The following is a 24,088-nucleotide window of genomic DNA, read 5'->3' as shown; positions in this document are numbered from 1 at the left end:
ATGTGTACCAACACCTGCACTGCATCAGCCTCAGGCAAACCGGCATTAGTTGTAAAAACACTGCCACTTAGTGCCATTCAAATGTACTTTTTATTATGTTTTATTTAGACTTTTTTTAATTTAATTTTTACTTTTATCTTTTGACCATCATTCTATCTCCTATCATCTATCTACCATGCATTTCAATTTACAGGTGTGCCTTGTTAAATGTTCATTTGCGGAATTTCTTTCTTTCTTAATGCATTTGAGCCAATCAGTTGTGTTGTGACAAGGTAGGGGTGGTATACAGAAGATAGCCCTGTTTGCTGAAAGACCAAGTCTATATTATGGCAAGAACAGCTCAAATAAGCATAAAGAAATGACAGTCCATCATTACTTTAACACATGAAGGTCAATGCGGAAACTTTCAGGAACTTTGAAAGATTCTTCAAGTGCAGTCACAAAAACCATCCATCGCTATGATGAAGCTGGCTCTCATGAGGATTGCCACAGGAAAGGAAGACCCAGAGTTACCTCTGCTGCAGAAGATAAGTTCATTAGAGTTAACTGTGAAGACAACACAACTATGCCTATGAGATGGTTTGAGATGAATCGGACCGCAGAGTGAAAGAAATGCAGCCAACAAGTGCTCAGCATATGGGGGAACTCCTTCAAGACTGTTGGAAAAGCATTCCAGGTGAAGCTGGTTGAGGGACTGCAAAGAGTGTGAAAAGCTGTCATCAAGGCGGCTACTTTGAAGGATTTCAAATATAAAATATATTTGGATTTGTTTAACACTTTTTTGGTTACTACATGATTCCATATGAGTTATTTCATAGTTGTGTTCTCTTCACTATTATTCTACAATGTAGACAAAAGTTAAAATAAAGAAAAAACAGAATTTGTAGGTGTGTCCAAACAATTGACCGGTACTGAATATGCATTGTGGAGGAGAATTGATCCTAGATCTGTACAAAGGCATAACATTTACAGCAGGAACAACTGTCTGTGTTAGAGAGCATATACAGTGAGGGAAAAAGGTATTTGATCCCCTGCTGATTTTGTATGTTTGCCCACTGACAAAGAAATGATCAGTCTATAATTTTAACGGTAGGTTTATTTGAACAGTGAGAAACAGAATAACAACAAAAAAATCCAGAAAAACACATGTCAAAAATGTTATAAATTGATTTGCATTTTAATGAGGGAAATAAGTATTGAACTAAAGCCTTGTCATTTCAGGTCTTTTTTAAAGATTGGGGAATTTTTTACAATTAGGAAATAATATGTCATGTTTTACTCGTACCTCAGCCAGCATTGTGAATGGTTAGGAAATAATATGTCATGTTTTACTCGTACCTCAGCCAGCATTGTGAATGGTTAGGAAATAATATGTCATGTTTTACTCGTACCTCAGCCAGCATTGTGAATGGTTAGGAAATAATATGTCATGTTTTACTCGTACCTCAGCCAGCATTGTGAATGGTGTCTGAGGCGGTGACATACTAGACCATGGCAGTAAATCTAATACTTAGGTGTTTTTAGTCAGGCATGAATGGTCTGGGGTGGTTCTGTGGTTATAAGTTACTGACCTTGGAATACATTTCTGGCCATGCTGACAGGGTCTGAATCAAACCCAATGTCCACCTGGTACACTGACAGGGTCTGAATCAAACCCAATGTCCACCTGGTACACTGACAGGGTCTGAATCAACCCAATGTCCACCTGGTACACTGACAGGGTCTGAATCAAACCCAATGTCCACCTGGTACACTGACAGGGTCTGAATCAAACCCAATGTCCACCTGGTACACTGACAGGGTCTGAATCAAACCCAATGTCCACCTGGTACACTGACAGGGTCTGAATCAAACCCAATGTCCACCTGGTACACTGACAGGATCTGAATAAAACCCAATGTCCATCTGGTACACTGGCAGGGTCTGAATCAAACCCAATGTCCACCTGGTACACTGGCAGGGTCTGAATCAAACCCAATGTTAAGGGGAGGGAAGATTGGTCAAGAGGGTGATGATTATTGTTGGTCTACTGCCTGATTGTAATGCAACAACACTGTTTACAAAAGCTTTTGTTAAATCAGCACAACAGTTTTCAGCTGTGCTAACATAATTGCAAAAGGGTTTTTCTAATGATCAATTAGCCTTTTAAAATGATAAACTTGGATTAGCTAGCACAACGTGCCATTGGAACACAGGAGTGATGGTTCCTGATAATGGGCCTCTGTACGCCTATGCAGATATTCCATTAAAGATCAGCCGTTTCCAGCTACAATAGTCATTTACAACATTAACAATGTCGACACTGTTTCTGATCAATTTGATGTTATTTTAATGGACAAAAAATGTGATTTGCTTTCAAAAACAAGGACATTTCTAAGTGACCCCAAACTTTTGTTACACCATGTAGGAGCAGTATAGACCTAGTCTGTTCATTATATACATCTACATGATGTATTGTTACACCAACAAAAAAAAGGGAGATTATATTACTTTATACTAATACAATTGCTCAGAGAAAGAGATTTAGTTTAACATGTAAATCTCAAAAGGTAGGCGTCTGAATTATTGCCACCCATGTTTTCAATTCTCCGGCACTCTCCCTTTGGGAGGATAACGACACTGAAATATTTTATGAGATTAGAGAACACATTGGGTGGGATCTTAGACCATTCCTCCAAACAGAATCTCTCCAGAACCTTGATTGACTTTGTCTGCGCTTGTGGACTGCCCTGTTCAATTCAAACCACAGGTTTTCAATGGAGTTCAAGTCCTAAGACTGAGATGGCCATAGAAAATTGTTGAGTTTGTGCCCAATTTCTTCGTGGATGTTGATGTGTCTTGCTGGAAGATCCACTTATGGCCAAGTTCCAGCCTCCTAGCAGAGAGGTAACCAGGTTTTGGGCTAAAATATCCTGGCAGTGGGTAAAGTTTAATTATTCATTTTATACAGTAATTTTTGCTACTCTTTATCAAGGGTATGAATAACTAGGTGCTTATTTTGATATCTAGTTATTTGACTGAATCAGAAATACAGATGTGGAGTAGATGTAGAGTTTGTTTTAAATTCTCATAAAAAATCTGAACTAATCAAACAACACTTGTTGCTCTTTATACGTGTTGATATAATATTAATATTTAATGGAGAGAAAAAAACGTTTCCCTAAACTGCTTTATAATATTATAATTCAATGAAGAAGAAAAATAGTTTTCCCTCCTCAACTGCGTTTCCTCCCTCCAGACAGCAGATGGCGATATGTGTCTTTCAGGCGATGTTTCTAGTGTGACGTATAATCTAGTGGACGGAACGCTTCTTCAACAACTGCAGCCACCTCGGTAGCTCGCTAGCCGACAAAGTCGGAACATTCAAGTTCTTTAGACAATTTCGTGGTTTAATTGTCACTGTGATTTAAACATACTTATGTGGATACAACTGGCTACCCCATTTGATGTAATATTTACGTTGTAAGTCAGCTAGCTGGCTGGTTAAGTTAGAACTAGTCTAGTCGCTAATGCTAACTAGCTATTATCCCCGACCATGAGTTCACTAAACTACTCTCCTCCTGCTAAAGAAGAGGTATGCTGGACGGAGAAAGAAGCTCTGGTGAAAGAGGAGGAGGAAGAGGAGGCTGTTGCAATACAAAAACAAGTAGAGGGTGAGGCTGTTACAGTGAAAGAAGAAGAGAAAGACGCCGTTTTTGGAGTGGAGGATGAAGTGAAAGAAGATGAAAACGTGTTTGGAATGAAGGATGAAGAGGGGGAGATTACTGTCACATTAGAGGAGGACGAAGAAGAGAAGACTGGAGAACTGATTAACACCAGTAAATACAGTGAGTACTATCTAATAAAACAGGGACATTGATCTCATTAACACCAGTAAATACAGTGAGTACTATCTAATAAAACAGGGACATTGATCTCATTAACACCAGTAAATACAGTGAGTACTATCTAATAAAACAGGGACATTGATCTGATTAACACCAGTAAATACAGTGAGTACTATCTAATAAAACAGGGACATTGATCTGATTAACACCAGTAAATACAGTGAGTACTATCTAATAAAACAGGGACATTGATCTGATTAACACCAGTAAATACAGTGAGTACTATCTAATAAAACAGGGACATTGATCTGATTAACACCAGTAAATACAGTGAGTACTATCTAATAAAACAGGGACATTGATCTGATTAACACCAGTAAATACAGTGAGTACTATCTTATAAAACAGGGACATTGATCTGATTAACACCAGTAAATACAGTGAGTACTATCTTATAAAACAGGGACATTGATCTGATTAACACCAGTAAATACAGTGAGTACTATCTAATAAAACAGGGACATTGATCTGGTTAACACCAGTAAATACAGTGAGTACTATCTTATAAAACAGGGACATTGATCTGGTTAACACCAGTAAATACAGTGAGTACTATCTTATAAAACAGGGACACAAACCATTTTCAAGTCTTGCCATAGACTTTCAAGACGATTTAAGTCCAAACTGTAACTAGGCCACTCAGGAACATTCAATGTCATCTTGGTAAGCTCCTCCAGTGTAGATTTGGCCTTGTGCTTTAGGTTATTGTACTGTTAGGACAGTTTTCTGTATTCAGATCTCTGAAATGCTCTCTACCTACGTAACATTTAGTGTCTCCTTATGTTACGCTGGGAAAATAGTTTTCATGGGCACAGAAATCCTAAATCATTTCAGAGTTTGCAAATCCATTGGTTCTAACCAAGAGTCACCTTAACTTTATTGACGACACCCAAATGGATACTGTCATTAATGCAGATCTTCAATAATTACACATAATACTTAATACTGTAGCTGTTTAGTTACAGTCACATGTTCAACTATCATCAGCTGATCCAGGAAATCATTTTCTGAATGACAGTCACATGACAAACATCACGACATGCAACAACAACCAAAGTGCTTCTTCATTCATTACTCTGGTAAAGACAGTTATGCCGTGCTCCACGTTGGATCCAACATCCCTAACAAATGGATGTTTATAATGTGTTATTGTCTGCTTGATTTACAGTAGGGTCTCGTTAGTCTGTCTGGACACAGAGATACTTAGCTCATAATGTGTAGAGAACTGTTCCTTGATGGATAGGCTATTGTACAACACACAGAGATTTTTTCCTTTATTCAGGACATTTAGAATGAAAACACATAACAGAGTAGCCTAGTGGGATTATTCACAAAATTATCTGGTGATCAGGTTATGAAATGTCATGACAAAAACATTTTAGTCCTAGGTCTATGTTATTGTTAGGTGAAGTTATGGGTCTTACAGTTGGTCTATGTTATTGTTAGGTGAAGTTATGGGCCAATTTGTTAAACACTTAGTGTACAAACCCTCATTGTCAGGCTGATGGCAAAGCTAGCCAAAGAGCATTTTACTGGTTGAAGTGTTTTTTAAGTATAAATCAGTTGATATGCGACAATAACACAAACATGTTAAGCAGGTGATTCAAGCGAGTCTTACAATTATAATCCATATTTAATGTGAAATGCACTCATAAGCAACCTGTAAATGGAGGCTATATTTGCTGTCAGTCTATGAGAACTCCCCTGAGTTTTCCCCCACGGTGGTGAATTAGTGAATAGACACAGAGCTTAATGTGAGTTTCCTTGAGTAGCACTCCTGATCTTGTGCTGTAATATTCAGAATACATTGTGAAAACTAAAATCTTTGCTCACTATTTTTTGCTCCAGGCATATATACTACATCCATAACTAGTGGTTTCCTCATTACCAGATATACTACATCCATAACTAGTGGTTTCCTCATTACCAGATATACTACATCCATAACTAGTGGTTTCCTCATTACCAGATATACTACATCCATAACTAGTGGTTTCCTCATTACCAGATATACTACATCCATAACTAGTGGTTTCCTCATTACCAGATATACTACATCCATAACTAGTGGTTTCCTCATTACCAGATATACTACATCCATAACTAGTGGTTTCCTCATTACCAGATATACTGCATCCATAACTAGTGGTTTCCTCATTACCAGATATACTACATCCATAACTAGTGGTTTCCTCATTACCAGATATACTACATCCATAACTAGTGGTTTCCTCATTACCAGATATACTACATCCATAACTAGTGGTTTCCTCATTACCAGATATACTACATCCATAACTAGTGGTTTCCTCATTAGCAGATATACTACATCCATAACTAGTGGTTTCCTCATTACCAGATATACTACATCCATAACTAGTGGTTTCCTCATTACCAGATATACTACATCCATAACTAGTGGTTTCCTCATTACCAGATATACTACATCCATAACTAGCGGTTTCCTCATTACCAGATATACTACATCCATAACTAGTGGTTTCCTCATTACCAGATATACTACATCCATAACTAGTGGTTTCCTCATTACCAGATATACTACATCCATAACTAGTGGTTTCCTCATTAGCAGATATACTACATCCATAACTAGTGGTTTCCTCATTACCAGATATACTACATCCATAACTAGTGGTTTCCTCATTAGCAGATATACTACATCCATAACTAGTGGTTTCCTATTTACCAGATATACTACATCCATAACTAGTGGTTTCCTCATTAGCCGATATACTACATCCATAACTAGTGGTTTCCTCATTACCAGATATACTACATCCATAACTAGTGGTTTCCTCATTACCAGATATACTACATCCATAACTAGTGGTTTCCTCATGACCAGATATACCACATCCATAACTAGTGGTTTCCTCATTAGCAGATATACTACATCCATAACTAGTGGTTTCCTCATTACCAGATATACTACATCCATAACTAGTGGTTTCCTCATTACCAGATATACTACATCCATAACTAGTGGTTTCCTCATTACCAGATATACTACATCCATAACTAGTGGTTTACTCATTACCAGATATACTACATCCATAACTAGTGGTTTCCTCATTACCAGATATACTACATCCATAACTAGTGGTTTCCTCATTACCAGATATACTACATCCATAACTAGTGGTTTCCTCATTACCAGATATACTACATCCATAACTAGTGGTTTCCTCATTACCAGATATACTACATCCATAACTAGTGGTTTCCTCATTACCAGATATACTACATCCATAACTAGTGGTTTCCTCATTACCAGATATACTACATCCATAACTAGTGGTTTCCTCATTACCAGATATACTACATCCATAACTAGTGGTTTCCTCATTACCAGATATACTACATCCATAACTAGTGGTTTCCTCATTACCAGATATACTACATCCATAACTAGTGGTTTCCTCATTACCAGATATACTACATCCATAACTAGTGGTTTCCTCATTACCAGATATACTACATCCATAACTAGTGGTTTCCTCATTACCAGATATACTACATCCATAACTAGTGGTTTCCTCATTACCAGATATACTACATCCATAACTAGTGGTTTCCTCATTACCAGATATACTACATCCATAACTAGTGGTTTCCTCATTACCAGATATACTACATCCATAACTAGTGGTTTCCTCATTACCAGATATACTACATCCATAACTAGTGGTTTCCTCATTACCAGATATACTACATCCATAACTAGTGGTTTCCTCATTACCAGATATACTACATCCATAACTAGTGGTTTCCTCATTACCAGATATACCACATCCATAACTAGTGGTTTCCTCATTACCAGATATACTACATCCATAACTAGTGGTTTCCTCATTACCAGATATACCACATCCATAACTAGTGGTTTCCTCATTACCAGCATATACTACATCCATAACTAGTGGTTTCCTCATTACCAGATATACTACATCCATAACTAGTGGTTTCCTCATTAGCAGATATACTACATCCATAACTAGTGGTTTCCTCATTACCAGATATACTACATCCATAACTAGTGGTTTCCTCTTTACCAGATATACTACATCCATAACTAGTGGTTTCCTCATTACCAGATATACTACATCCATAACTAGTGGTTTCCTCATTACCAGATATACTACATCCATAACTAGTGGTTTCCTCATTACCAGATATACTACATCCATAACTAGTGGTTTCCTCATTACCAGATATACTACATCCATAACTAGTGGTTTCCTCATTACCAGATATACTACATCCATAACTAGTGGTTTCCTCATTACCAGATATACTACATCCATAACTAGTGGTTTCCTCATTAGCAGGGAGGTGTTTCTGCAATCAAATTGTGTGCGCATTGCCCTCGTGCTGCAATTTTAGCAAACACATAAAGGGGCCTAAAGGAGACCAAAAGTCGTCTGGCACACTGCTTAGGATTTCAACAACTTTAATAACTTATTTCTAGTTACTACTAATGTGAAAACAAGACAAAATATGATTGTTGCTAAGTTAACTGTCTTAATGGTCAAATAATTTAACAGAAGTCAACTGTTGTACAACTTCATGGGTATGATCTGGGCATCACCTTTTACCTCAAATAAACAGTGGATTTCTGCTGTTGTGGGCCTTTAACCGTCTGTCTGACTTTGTCGTTCACACAGGAGAGATACTTCACTATCGTGGATCCTCTGGGGAGCCTCAGCAACATCATGATGCTGACGAGGCAGAGAAGAGTCTCTCCAGATCAGAACTCCTCAAGAAACACCAGCAGAGACCCACAGGGAAGAGAACTCACTGCTGCTCTGACTGTGGGAAGAGATTCACCTCATCAGGCATTAAAATTCATCAGAGAATTCACACTGGAGAGAAATCTTATGGCTGTGATCAATGTGGGAAGAGTTTTATTCGGCTACAAACCCTGAAATCACACCAGAGAACACACACAGGAGAGAAACCTTATGGCTGTGATCAATGTGGGAAGAGTTTTATTCGGCTACAAACCCTGAAATCACACCAGAGGATACACACTGGAGAGAAACCTTATGGCTGTGATCAATGTGGGAAGAGTTTTACTGACTCTAGCAGTCTGACTCAACACCAGAGAATACACACAGGAGAGAAACCTTATAGCTGTGATCAATGTGGGAAGAGTTTTTGTCAATCTACCCATCTGACAGTGCACCAGAAAAGACACACAGGAGAGAAATCTTATAGCTGTACTCAATGTGGGAAGAGTTTTGTTACATCTATCCAGCTCACATTACACCAGAGAACACACACAGGAGAGAAACCTTATAGCTGTGCTCAATGTGGGAAGAGTTTCACTAACTCTAGCAGTCTGACTAAACACCAGAGAACACACACAGGAGAAAAACCTTATAGCTGTGGTCAATGTGGGAAGAGTTTTGTTGAATCTGGCACTCTGACTCAACACCAGAGAATACACACAGGAGAAAAACCTTATAGCTGTGGTCAATGTGGGAAGAGTTTTTGTCAATCTACCCATCTGACAGTGCACCAGAAAAGACACACAGGAGAGAAATCTTATAGCTGTACTCAATGTGGGAAGAGTTTTGTTACATCTATCCAGCTCACATTACACCAGAGAACACACACAGGAGAGAAACCTTATAGCTGTGGTCAATGTTGGAAGAGTTTTACTAACTCTAGCGGTCTGACTAAACACCAGAGAATACACACAGGAGAGAAACCTTATAGCTGTGATCAATGTGGGAAGAGTTTTGTTCAATCTGGCCATCTGACTCAACACCAGAGAATACACACACGAGAAATCTTATAGCTGTTGTCAATGTGGAAAGAGTTTTACAAACTCTAGCAGTCTGACTAAACTAGCTGTTTTCTACAAGTTGTCCTCTAACAAGTGATGTACACATTATTCCCAGATTCCGTGTGGTTTTTGAGCTGTTAGTTTTAACAGGACTTGCAACCTCATCTCCCTCCTCTCGCACAATTGATTTCAACATGATATCGATGAGTTATGACAAATAAGTGTTGTGTTCCTTTGTTTAGTGACCCCTAAATTTAAATGCATCTCTCCAAAATGTAGCTGACTGTCTTCTGCAGGTTGTCCTCTAATCAGTGAGGAAAAATATATATCCCATTTCCAAGTGTTTTAGTTGTGCTAGTTTCAACAGTTTTCACCCTAATCGATATCAGTGATTTATTGCTACTTGTCAAAACAACAGCGTTTTTGGTGCTTGTGTCCATGGTGAGGACAATTTAGTTTCTGATTGTCTCAAGGTTGGGCAGTCAAAAAGATTTGTGTTTAGCCAGTGAGTTGCCATGGATCTTATTTAGACTGCACGTTTTTCCGTATTGGAGATGAGTTTTGTTTGGGCTCGTTCCAAGGAGACGAGAGTTCTAGAAGCTAGTGGGATTTAGAAAGAGGAGAGTTCTAGAATCTAGTGAGTTTTAGGAAGACGAGAGTTCTAGAAGCTAGTGAGTTTTAGGATTCTATAGGAGAAAAAAATAACACGATTGTATATTATTATTTAGAAATGTGTTTTTTCTTGTTTTTAATTGTTGACAGCCAGTAGACACCATGCTTATTTTGTAGAAGGTGAAGCATTGTAGATGATTATGTGAAATGGAAGTTGTTTTCTGTTGCTGGTAAGCAAACTTGTCCAACAAAAACATTGTTCCAAAGGGACCATAGTTCTAGAAGCTAGTGAGTTTTTCAAAAATTAAGGTTGTAGAAAAATATATATTTAGAAATGTTCTAGAAGCTAGTGTTTTTTTTTTCTTCTTGTTTTTAATTGTTGACAGCCAGTAGACGCCATGTTTATATTGGTGAAGGTGAAGCATTGTAGTTGATTATAATGTGAAATGGAAGTTGTTTTCTGTTGGTGGTGAGCAAACTTGTCCAACAAAAATATAGGATATATTTGTTGTCTTAAGGGGGAAGGTGTTACAGGCTTTGGTTTTTCCATTTATGTTTTGAGGTTGGACTTTAGCACGTCTAGCTCGTTAGCACGTCTAGCTCGTTAGCACGTCTAGCTCGTTAGCACGTCTAGCTCGTTAGCACGTCTAGCTCGTTAGCACGTCTAGCTCGTTAGCACGTCTAGCTCGTTAGCACGTCTAGCTCGTTAGCACAGGACGCACTGATTGGTGTCACCTCGTTAGTCAGTATGTGTTACACCTGTGCTGGCTTGTCCATCTCGTTAGTGGGAAGGTGTTTCACCTGAGCTGGTCCAGGTTCTATTTAAGAGTGTCTGGCCCAGTGCTCCAGTTGTCTTGATACATGTGGAGAGTCAACACCTTTAGTTGCTCCACCTTTTTGGTTTGCTTCCTGTCTTTAGGTTTGGTGTGGGTTTTTCTTTTGTTTCTCTCTTCTTGGGCAGATTTAGTGGGTCTCATGGTGGGTGTCTTTTACGTCCCAGTTGTTGTTACTAGTCAACTTTCAGTGGACACTGTGAGAGCAAAATTGCAAGATTATGTTATAATACTTTTATTGCATCAAATGGTTGTTTTATGCAACAGAATAGAGGGTTCTTATAACTATTGTGTCTGTGTGTTCTACTGAGGAAGGGCCTCTGGGAGAAAACACTGACAGGAGATTTACAATGCCCCGTCTCATGGCTAGGGCCCCGTCTCACGGCTAGGGCCCCGTCTTTACAATGTCTTTTGGGTGATAAAACCTAAAGAGACTGCATTCCAGAGCATGAGTTAATGTTTCTGTTCTATATGGTACCAGGGAGAGATGACCCCAGGGCCAGACCCTGGTCTCTACACAAAGAGTACTGTTTCTACAGCAGATACTGTCTGCTGAGAATTATAAGTATCTTTCATACAAATCTTAACCTTGTGACCCGTTCTATACATCTGTTGTTTGTCATGTAGGTTGAAAGGGGTGCAAAAGACCTTGGTACTTTTGTCTCAGGGCTCTCAACGAATCATCTGGGGGTGATTCATCTCTCAACGAATCATCTGGGGGTGATTCGTCGACCAGCCATTTATCATAGAGCACTCAATTGATTCACTTTATAATTGTATGTTGTATTGACCTACTCCCTTATTAAGTGAATAAAGATTTAGTTTAAGTATAACTCTGACTTGTGTGATAAGTTTGTCTCATTTGATATTAAAGAAATTAACAAACACATTTGGCGATGGGAACGTGAATCTTGACTTGGTGACTGACAACCTGGGTAAATGACCTGGCTCCTGACGACCTGGGTAAATGACCTGGGTAAATGACCTGGCTCCTGACGACCTGGGTAAATGGTGCACGAGGGATCCCTCTAACTTGGGATCTGAGGGAGACCACACTTCGGGAACAGAGCAGATGAACCCACCTTTGATCTGAGAGGATACCACAACTCAAACCTAGTTTTTTTTTAAAGAATGAGGTGAGCAAAACATGCAAGTGCAGGCTCAGAGTGTGTATTCTTGTGTGTGATATATTTAGGCTGAATATCGATATAAGATATATATCCTGATATTTTTTCTGCAAAGTGAGAGCAAATGTTCAGTCAAAGTCAGAGCCAGATATGACATGTCTCAAGTAGTTTTATTGAAACCGGCTATTTCAGTGAACAGTTGAAAAATCAAATGAATAAATAATAAACAGAGCTCTTCACCTGGTTCAGATTAAATGCTCAGCTGTTCAAATAACAATAACATGTAAACATAAACACTGTATAACAACAGGAGAACCTTTTCTGAAATCAAAGCTCCATAAGGTGCACATTTAAATAAATACAAATATCTTAAACAAAAATAACCAATAAAATAAAATAGGCCTATCTTTTTCTGAAATAAATATTATATATATTTATGAGAAAAGTCAACTTTTTTTTTAGTTTGACAACTTTAAATGGCTTATTAAAATCAAATTACAGATTTCTTCTCCTTTCTAACAAATCCACAGATGCAAATAACGAACATTACAAAATAATAAAATATGACAAACCCTAGTAAGGGCAGCAATTATATATAAATAAAGAACAAAATAAAGTGCTCAGTTTGACAAAATGTTTTTTAAACATCAGCCTGAGATTACCATTTGCTTTTTGTTAACTCAATTTCTTATCTGAACAGCCTCAACCAGTTGCACAAGAAAGACAGCGACTAATATACACCAAAACAGTGTAAAGAGCGTGAATGTTGTAGCTATGTTTGCTAGAAAGCTACCGAGGTGTCTGACTAGCTGTTGTTGTTGAAGGAGCGTCCCGTCCACTAGATTATACGTCACACTGGCAGCATCGCCTGAACCTAAAAGACGCACATCGCCATCTGCTGACTGGAGGGCAACGCAGTTGAGGAACCAAACGTTTATTTTTCATTTATTTCATAAAAGTTTAATATTATATTAAGTCTTTCAAAGAGAAGCATGTGTTGATTGATTTGTGTTTAATGAGTGAGAATTTAAAACAAACTTTACACCCACTACATATTTGCATTGAACCATACTTCTGACATGGATCATTTTGCCCTCAGAGGCATATCTTTTATCATAGCCAAAATGTGGTTTATTCAATTCTTCCAATTTTTCATGACTTTGTCAATCAACTTGTTATAGGGGACATAGAGAGTCAAAGGATGCAGAAAGGGAGGAGAGGAGGGTTGAGGAGGCAGAATCAGGAGATAGGTTGGAGAAGGTTTGAGCAGAGGAAAGGGATGATAGGATGGAAGAGGAGAGAGTAGTGGGAGAGAGAGAGCGAAGGTTGCGATGGTGCAATACCATCCGTGTAGGGGCAGAGTGAGAAGTGTTGGAGGAGAGCGAGAGGGAAAAGGATACAAGGTAGTGGTCGGAGACTTGGAGGGGAGTTGCAATGAGATTAGTGGAAGAACAGCATCTAGTAAAGATGAGGTCAAGCGTATTGACTGCCTTGTGAGTAGGGGGGAGGTGAGAGGGTGAGGTCAAAAGAGGAGAGGAGTGGAAAGAAGGAGGCAGAGAGGAATGAGTCAAAGGTAGATGTGGGGAGGTTAAAGTCACCCAGAACTGTGAGTGGTGAGCCATCCTCAGGAAAGGAACTTATCAAGGCGTCAAGCTCATTGATGAACTCTCCAAGGGAACCTGGAGGGCGATAAATTATAAGGATGTTAAGCTTGAATGGGCTGGTAACTGTGACAGCATGGAATTCAAAGGAGGAGATAGACAGATGGGTCAGGGGAGAAAGAGAGAATGTCCACTTGGGAGAGATGAGGATTCCAGTGCCACCACCCCGCTGACCAGATGCTCTCAGGGTATGCGAGAACACGTGGGCAGTCGAGGAGAGAGCAGTAGGAGAAGCAGTGTTTTCAGTGGTAATCCATGTTTCCGTCAGCGCCAAGAAGTCGAGGGACTGGAGGGTAGCATAGGCTGAGATGAACTCAGCCTTGTTGGCCGCAGACCGGCAGTTCCAGAGGCTGCCGGAGACCTGGAACTCCACGTGGGTCGTGCGCGCTGGGACCACCAGGTTAGAGTGGCAGCGGCCATGCGGTGTGAAGCGTTTGTATGGCCTGTGCAGAGGGGAGAGAACAGGGATAGACAGACACATAGTTGACAGGCTACAGAAGAGGCAACGCTAATGCAAAGGAGATTGGAATGACAAGTGGACTACACGTCTCGAATGTTCAGAAAGTTAAGCTTACGTTGCAAAAACCTTAGACTAAAATGATACAGTACTGCTGGCTGGTGAATTAGGCTAGCTAGCAGTGGCTGCGTTGTTGACTTTGTTTGAAAGTGTAGCTGGCTAGGTAACCTCGATAGTTTCAGTACTACACCTTATCATGATACAAAGGCAACTATGTAGCTAGCTAACATAACACTAATCAAGACGTTCCTTTGTAATGTATTTAGTTTCTACAATGCTGCTCGTCGGTAATAGTTGGCTAGGTTTGGAAAGTGGCGTCGCGGGGGACGAAAATAGCTGGCTAGCTAACCTCGATAATTACTCTAAACTACACAATTGAATCCTACAGACAAAGAACCGTATATGTGACATTTTTCAAAAAAAAGAGATATACATGAAAAATCATTATTGGACACCCTTTTTCTATAGTGAACCGGTTTCACAAGCTTTCCACGCGCTAATTAACAATAAGTTTAAATTTAAAGATAGGCTCTCGTGGAATAACCGTTTATGTGAACCACTCAGAATGGACGGAAAAGCGCACAACTTTTCTGTTGCTGATGAAAATCGCCGAAATGTGGGAAAGAAACATAAAACAAAACTAAACGAATGGAAAGACAGGCGAAGGAAGATCTTACGGGATGCTGGAAAACCCCCCCTATACAAATCATAAGGGTCAAGAAAACACTGGGAAAACCCCCTATACAAACCATAAGGGTCAAGAAAACACTGGGAAAACCCTATACAAACCATAAGGGTCAAGAAAACACTGGGAAAACCCTATACAAATCATAAGGGTCAAGAAAACACTGGGAAAACCCCCTATACAAACCATAAGGGTCAAGAAAACACTGGGAAAACCCTATACAAATCATAAGGGTCAAGAAAACACTGGGAAAACCCCCTATACAAATCATAAGGGTCAAGAAAACACTGGGAAAATCCCCTATACAAACCATAAGGGTCAAGAAAACACTGGGAAAACCCTATACAAATCATAAGGGTCAAGAAAACACTGGGAAAACCCCCTATACAAATCATAAGGGTCAAGAAAACACTGGGAAAACCCCCTATACAAATCATAAGGGTCAAGAAAACACTGGGAAAACCCTATACAAATCATAAGGGTCAAGAAAACACTGGGAAAACCCTATACAAATCATAAGGGTCAAGAAAACACTGGGAAAACCCTATACAAATCATAAGGGTCAAGAAAACACTGGGAAAACCCCCTATACAAATCATAAGGGTCAAGAAAACACTGGGAAAACCCTATACAAATCATAAGGGTCAAGAAAACACTGGGAAAACCCTATACAAATCATAAGGGTCAAGAAAACACTGGGAAAACCCCCCCTATACAAATCATAAGGGTCAAGAAAACACTGGGAAAACCCTATACAAATCATAAGGGTCAAGAAAACACTGGGAAAACCCTATACAAATCATAAGGGTCAAGAAAACACTGGGAAAACCCTATACAAATCATAAGGGTCAAGAAAACACTGGGAAAACCCCCTATACAAATCATAAGGGTCAAGAAAACACTGGGAAAACCCTATACAAATCATAAGGGTCAAGAAAACACTGGGAAAACCCTATACAAATCATAAGGGTCAAGAAAACACTGGGAAAACCCTATACAAATCATAAGGGTCAAGAAAACACTGGGAAAACCCCCTATACAAATCATAAGGGTCAAGAAAACACTGGGAAAACCCCCTATACAAATCATAAGGGTCAAGAAAACACTGGGAAAACCCTATACAAATCATAAGGGTCAAGAAAACACTGGGAAAACCCCCTATACAAACCATAAGGGTCAAGAAAACACTGGGAAAACCCCCTATACAAATCATAAGGGTCAAGAAAACACTGGGAAAACCCCCTATACAAACCATAAGGGTCAAGAAAACACTGGGAAAACCCTATACAAATCATAAGGGTCAAGAAAACACTGGGAAAACCCTATACAAACCATAAGGGTCAAGAAAACACTGGGAAAACCCCCTATACAAATCATAAGGGTCAAGAAAACACTGGGAAAACCCCCTATACAAATCATAAGGGTCAAGAAAACACTGGGAAAACCCTATACAAACCATAAGGGTCAAGAAAACACTGGGAAAAGCCCCCTATACAAATCATAAGGGTCAAGAAAACACTGGGAAAACCCCCCTATACAAACCATAAGGGTCAAGAAAACACTGGGAAAACCCCCCTATACAAATCATAAGGGTCAAGAAAACACTGGGAAAACCCCCTATACAAATCATAAGGGTCAAGAAAACACTGGGAAAACCCTATACAAACCATAAGGGTCAAGAAAACACTGGGAAAACCCTATACAAATCATAAGGGTCAAGAAAACACTGGGAAAACCATATACAAATCATAAGGGTCAAGAAAACACTGGGAAAACCCCCTATACAAATCATAAGGGTCAAGAAAACACTGGGAAAACCCTATACAAATCATAAGGGTCAAGAAAACACTGGGAAAACCCCCTATACAAATCATAAGGGTCAAGAAAACACTGGGAAAACCCCCTATACAAACAATTGACCAGTACTGAATATGCATTGTGGAGGAGAACTGATCCTAGATCTGTACAAAGGCATAACATCTACAGCAGGAACAACTATCTGTGTTAAAAGGCCCAGCTGGATTGAATTGAGCTATTTAAAATGACATATTTGAATGTGAAATGATTTGTTCTGTTTGTCAATACAAGACAGGGTCTGTGGAGGCTTGGCCTATTAGTGGTAGATTTGGGGGAGAATTTGACATGTCAGTTGGAATAGTGATAGATTTTTGGAGGGACCCTTGTCACTACAGCCAATCAGTGAGCAGCGTCACTTCCCCCACACCGTAGGCAGTTCTGTTACTCACAACACTTCCCCTGCTTTCCTCAACAATGGAAAAGCCCACTGAACTAAAGCCTTGCCATTTCAGATCTTTTTTAAAAGATTGGGGAATTTTTTACAATTAGGAAATAAAATGTCATGTTTTACTCGTACCTCAGCCAGCATTGTGAATGGTTAGGAAATAATATGTCATGTTTTACTCGTACCTCAGCCAGCATTGTGAATGGTGTCTGATGCAGTGACATACTAGACCATGGCAGTAAATCTAATACTTAGGTGTTTTTAGTCATGCATGAAAGGTCTGGGGTGGTTCTGTGGTTATAAGTTACTGACCTTGGAATACATTTCTGGCCATGCTGGCAGGGTCGGAATCAAACCCAATATCCACCTGGTACACTGACAGGGTCTGAATCAAACCCAATGTCCACCTGGCACCCTGACAGGGTCTGAATCAAACCCAATGCCACCTGGCATACTGGCAGGGTCTGAATCAAACCCAATGTCCACCTGGTACACTGGCAGGGCCTGAATCAACCCAATGTCCACCTGGTACACTGGCAGGGTCTGAATCAAACCCAATGTCCACCTGGTACACTGGCAGGGTCTGAATCAAACCCAATGTCCACCTGGTACACTGACAGGGTCTGAATCAAACCCAATGTCCACCTGGTACACTGACAGGGTCTGAATCAACCCAATGTCCACCAGGTACACTGACAGGGTCTGAATCAACCCAATGTCCACCTGGTACACTGGCAGGGTCTGAATCAACCCAAGGTCCACCTGGTACACTGACAGGGTCTGAATCAACCCAATGTTAAGGGGAGGGAAGATTGGTCAAGAGGGTGATGATTATTGTTGTTCTACTGCCTGATTGTTATGCAACAACACTGTTTACAAAAGCTTTGTTAAAGAACAAGTTGTTGTTTGTGTTGCACTGCTTTGCTTTATCTTGGCCAGGTCGCAGATGTAAATGAGAACTTGTTCTCAACTGGCCACCTGGTTAGATAAAGGTGAATTTGTTTAAAAAAAAATTGAAATATTTTTTACAACATTAACAATGTCTACACTGTATTTCTGATCAATTGTATTATTATTTTAATGGATGAAAAATGTGCTTTCTATAAAAAACAATGACATTTCTAAGTGACCCCAAACTTTTGAACGGTAGTATACATCTACATGATGTATTGTTACACCATGTAGGAGCAGTATAGACCTAGTCTGTTCATTATATACATCTACATGATGTATTGTTACACCATGTAGGAGCAGTATAGACCTAGTCTGTTCATTATATACATCTACATGATGTATTGTTACACCATGTAGGAGCAGTATAGACCTACAGTAGCTGGCGACTTATTTAGATTTGGTTTGACTTAATGAAACTGTCTTAACTTGCTGTAGTAAACATTTTAAATTCGCACTAATCAATCAACACATTCAGGTCTTTGTATGTCTCAATATAATAGTATTATTTAATTAAATCCATGTAAAATAATCTTAGTCTGAATATAAAATCTGATCCTCAACTGCGTTTCCCTCCAGTCAGCAGACGGCGATGTGCGTCTTTCAGGCGATGCTGCAGCGTGACGTATAATCTAGTGGACGGTTCTTCATAAACAGCTCGTCAACCACCTCGGTAGCTTGCTAGCCAACATAGCCGAAAGATTCAAGCTATTTAGACGCTTTCGGTCTATATTACCTACTGTGTTTTAGACACACTTCTGTCGTATCTACTTGTTAACCTATTTAATTTAATATTACGTTATTTTGTATTAGTCAGCTATAGTAGCTGGCTGGTTAAGTTAGCATTAGCCTAGTCGCTAATGATAGCTAGCTAGCTAGCATCCCCGAACATGAGCTCCCTAAACTACTCCCCTCCTGTTAAAGAAGAGGAGGTCTGCTGGACGGAGAAAGAAGCTCTGGGGCTGAACATTGTCGTGAAAGAGGAGAAGGAAGAGGAGGATGTTACAGTAAAACAAGAAGTAGAGGGTGAGGCTGTTACAGTGAAAGAAGAAGAGAAAGACGTTTCAGTTAAACAAGAGGAAGACGCGTTCAGAGTGAAAGAGGAGGAGGATGTTACTGTGAAAGAGGAAGAGGAGGATGCAGTTTTTGAAGTGAAAGAGGAGGAGGAGACAGAAGGTCAGATTAACACCAGTAAATACTATTATTTAATAACGGGGCACAAACCCTGCAGTTGTTGAACTGATGAACACAAACGTGGTTTTAAAGCAGCAATGGTTTTTGTTTTGCACACATTTTAAAATGAAAAATCAGAGTCTGGTGTAATTCTGTTACTGTGGAATTGCCCAGCTCCTAACTATACTCAACAAAAAATATAAACGCAACATGCGACAACTTCAAAGATTTTACTGAGTTACAGTTCATAGAAGTCAATTGAAATATATTCATTAGGCCCTAATCTATGGGTTTCACGACTGGGCAGGTTCTGCTGCCATAGGCCCACCCACTGGGGCGCCAGGCCCAGCCAATCAGAATGAGGTTTTCCCAACAAAAGGGCTTTATTACAGACAGAAATACGCCTCCGCACCCCCCTCCCTCAGACGATCCCGCATGAAACATGGGACCAACACTTTCCATGTTGCGTTTATATTTTTGTTCAGTATATAAACTTAGGAACACATGTCAGCGTAGAGCCCTGAACTATAATAATAATAAGGCAGCAGTTTATCTGGCAGGACAGTGTGGTGTGTAGTGATCAGCAGTTTATCTGGCAGGACAGTGTGGTGTGTAGTGATCAGCAGTTTATCTGGCAGGACAGTGTGGTGTGTAGTGATCAGTTTATCTGTCAGGACAGTGTGGTGTGTATTGATCAGCAGTTTATCTGGCAGGACAGTGTGGTGTGTAGTGATCAGCAGTTTATCTGTCAGGACAGTGTGGTGTGTAGTGATCAGCAGTTTATCTGGCAGGACAGTGTGGTGTGTAGTGATCAGCAGTTTATCTGGCAGGACAGTGTGGTGTGTAGTGATCAGCAGTTTATCTGGCAGGACAGTGTGGTGTGTAGTGATCAGCAGTTTATCTGGCAGGACAGTGTGGTGTGTAGTGATCAGCAGTTTATCTGGCAGGACAGTGTGGTGTGTAGTGATCAGCAGTTTATCTGTCAGGACAGTGTGGTGTGTAGTGATCAGCAGTTTATCTGGCAGGACAGTGTGGTGTGTAGTGATCAGCAGTTTATCTGTCAGGACAGTGTGGTGTGTAGTGATCAGCAGTTTATCTGGCAGGACAGTGTGGTGTGTAGGGATCAGCAGTTTATCTGGCGGGACAGTGTGGTGTGTAGTGATCAGCAGTTTATCTGGCAGGACAGTGAGGTGTGTAGTGATCAGCAGTTTATCTGTCAGGACAGTGTGGTGTGTAGTGATCAGCAGTTTATCTGTCAGGACAGTGTGGTGTGTAGTGATCAGTTTATCTGTCAGGACAGTGTGGTGTGTAGTGATCAGTTTATCTGTCAGGACAGTGTGGTGTGTAGTGATCAGCAGTTTATCTGGCAGGACAGTGTGGTGTGTAGTGATCAGTTTATCTGGCAGGACAGTGTGGTGTGTAGTGATCAGCAGTTTATCTGTCAGGACAGTGTGGTGTGTAGTGATCAGTTTATCTGGCAGGACAGTGTGGTGTGTAGTGATCAGCAGTTTATCTGTCAGGATAGTGTGGTGTGTAGTGATCAGTTTATCTGTCAGGACAGTGTGGTGTGTAGTGATCAGTTTATCTGGCAGGACAGTGTGGTGTGTAGTGATCAGCAGTTTATCTGGCAGGACAGTGTGGTGTGTAGTGATCATCAGTTTATCTGTCAGGACAGTGTGGTGTGTAGTGATCAGTTTATCTGTCAGGACAGTGTGGTGTGTAGTGATCAGTTTATCTGTCAGGACAGTGTGGTGTGTAGTGATCAGCAGTTTATCTGGCAGGACAGTGTGGTGTGTAGTGATCAGTTTATCTGGCAGGACAGTGTGGTGTGTAGTGATCAGTTTATCTGGCAGGACAGTGTGGTGTGTAGTGATCAGTTTATCTGGCAGGACAGTGTGGTGTGTCGTGATCAGCAGTTTATCTGGCAGGACAGTGTGGTGTGTAGTGATCAGCAGTTTATCTGGCAGGACAGTGTGGTGTGTAGTGATCAGCAGTTTATCTGGCAGGACAGTGTGGTGTGTAGTGATCAGCAGTTTATCTGTCAGGACAGTGTTGTGTGTAGTGATCAGTTTATCTGGCAGGACAGTGTGGTGTGTAGTGATCAGCAGTTTATCTCGCAGGACAGTGTGGTGTGTAGTGATCAGCAGTTTATCTGGCAGGACAGTGTGGTGTGTAGTGATCAGCAGTTTATCTGGCAGGACAGTGTGGTGTGTAGTGATCAGCAGTTTATCTGTCAGGACAGTGTGGTGTGTAGTGATCAGCAGTTTATCTGTCAGGACAGTGTGGTGTGTAGTGATCAGCAGTTTATCTGGCAGGACAGTGTGGTGTGTAGTGATCAGCAGTTTATCTGGCAGGACAGTGTGGTATGTAGTGATCAGCAGTTTATCTGGCAGGACAGTGTAGTGATGTGTTATGGAGGCACTTTGGTGATTCTTCATGTTCATCATTACTATTGTATCTAAATGAATTATTTTAACACATTGGTTAAAAGTCTCTTGTCACAAAAATGTAATTGCATTGAGCAATATACCACATTACTTCATAATTACATTTCTTGTTTTACAAACATTGCCAAGCTGCTCATTAGTTTCTTGTTGTTGTGATTTTTGGTGTAATCAGTCATGGCAAAAAAAGATTTGGGCTGGTAAAAAATCAGTGGCTGGTATATTCTATCATCTGCCTGTTACAGTGGCTGGTATATTCTATCATCTGCCTGCTACAGTGGCTGGTGGACCAAAATCAAAGTAAAACAAGACTTAGACGACATTTGTCAATGTCAAAAAACATTTAAACATTCACTATATTGACTGTCTGACTTTGACGTTCATACAGGAGAGAGACGTGACTATCATGGATCCTCTGGGGAGCCTCAACAACATCGTGAAGCTGACAAGGCAGAGAAGAGTCTCTCCACATCAGGACACCTCAAGAAACACCATCAGAGACCCACAGGAAAGAAACCTCACTGCTGCTCTGACTGTGGGAAACGTTTCAAGTCTTCATCAGAATTGAAAAAACACCAGCGAGTACACACAGGAGAGAAACCTTATAGCTGTAATCAATGTGGGAAGAGTTTTACTCAGTCAAGCCACCTGGTATCACACCAGAGAACACACACAGGAGAGAAGCCTTATAGCTGTGATCAGTGTGGCAAGAGTTTTACTCAGTCAAGTAGCCTGGTATCACACCAGAGAACACACACAGGAGAGCAGCCATATGGCTGTGATCAGTGTGGCAAGGGTTTTACTCAGTCAAGTAGCCTGGTATCACACCAGAGAACACACACAGGAGAGCAGCCTTATAGCTGTGATCAGTGTGGCAAGAGTTTTACTCAGTCAAGTAGCCTGGTATCACACCAGAGAACACACACTGGAGAGCAGCCATATAGCTGTGATCAGTGTGGCAAGGGTTTTACTCTGTCAACCAACCTGGTATCACACCAGAGAACACACACAGGACATCAGCCATATAGCTGTGATGTATGTGAGGATAGTTTTACTACATCAAGCCAGCTGGTAGTACACCAGCGAGTACACACAGGAGAGAAACCTTATAGCTGTAATCAGTGTGGGAAGAGTTTTACTCAGTCAAACAGCCTGAAATCACACCAGAGAACACACACAGGAGAGAAACCTTATAGCTGTGATCAATGTGACAAGAGATACTCTCATTCAAGTGGTCTGATTAAACATCAGAAAATACATGCAGGAGATCCACGGAGTGTGGAATGACCTCCAACACCAGACCTGGGTAGTAGAACACAGAGTGTGGAATGACCTCCAACACCAGACCTACAGTTGAAGTCGGAAGTTTACATACACTTAGGTTGGAGTCATTAAAACTTGTTTTTCAACCACTCCATGAATTTCTTTTTAAGAAACTATATTTTTGGCAAGTCGGTTAGGACATGTACTTTGTGCATGATACAGGTAATTCTTCCAACAGTTGTTTACAGACAGATTATTTCACTTATAATTCATTGTATCACAATTCCACTGTGTCAGAAGTTTACATACAATAAGTTGACTGTGCCTTTAAACAGCTTGGAAAATTCCAGAAAATTATGTAATGTCTTTAGAAGCTTCTGATAGGCTAATTGACATAATTTAAGTCAATTGGAGGTGTACCTGTGGATGTATTTCAAGGCCTACCTTCAAACTCAGTGCCCCCTTGCTTGACATCATGGGAAAATCAAAAGAAATCAGCCAAGACCTCAGAAAAAAGATTGTAGACCTCCACAAGTCTGGTTCATCCTTGGGAGCAATTTCCAAAGGCCTGAATATACCACATTCATCTGTACAAAGAATAGTACGGAAGTATAAACACCATGGGACCACGCAGCCATCGTACCATTCAGGAGGAGACGCGTTCTGTCTCCTAGAGATGAACGTACTTTGGTGCGAAAAGTGCAAATCAATCCCAGAACAACAGCAAAGGACCTTGTGAAGATGCTGGAGGAAACAGGTACAGAAGTATCTATATCCACAGAAAAACTAATCCTATATTGACATAACCTGAAAGGCCGCTCAGCAAGGAAGAAGCCACTGCTCCAAAACCTCCATGAAAAAGCCATACTACGGTTTGCAAC

General features: G+C 40.4%; 1 protein-coding gene across 1 annotated transcript; it reads left to right on the top strand.

The window, feature by feature from the left end:
* LOC115186512 (zinc finger protein 180-like) lies at nt 1-23,301 on the top strand. Its single transcript, XM_029746133.1, has 2 exons — nt 1-34; nt 22,393-23,301. The coding sequence occupies exons 1-2, from the start codon at nt 1-3 to the stop codon at nt 23,229-23,231; spliced, it is 873 nt and encodes a 290-aa protein (XP_029601993.1). The 3' UTR covers nt 23,232-23,301.
* The last annotated feature ends 787 nt before the right edge of the window (nt 23,302-24,088 follow it).

This window comes from Salmo trutta, unplaced genomic scaffold (assembly GCF_901001165.1).
Source record: "Salmo trutta unplaced genomic scaffold, fSalTru1.1, whole genome shotgun sequence".
NCBI classification, from domain to species: Eukaryota; Metazoa; Chordata; class Actinopteri; order Salmoniformes; family Salmonidae; genus Salmo; species Salmo trutta.
The sequence above is the reverse complement of the archived record's forward strand: the minus strand, read 5'-3'. Positions and strand labels throughout refer to the sequence as shown.

Excerpts from the sequence above, each read along its gene's own strand:
- LOC115186512 (XM_029746133.1), top strand. The coding sequence starts at position 1 with ATGTGTACCAACACCTGCACTGCATCAGCCTCAG. Across the intron at positions 35-22,392 it reads CTGCACTGCATCAGCCTCAG|AGGCAGAGAAGAGTCTCTCC; the intron begins GCAAACCGGCAT and ends GTGAAGCTGACA.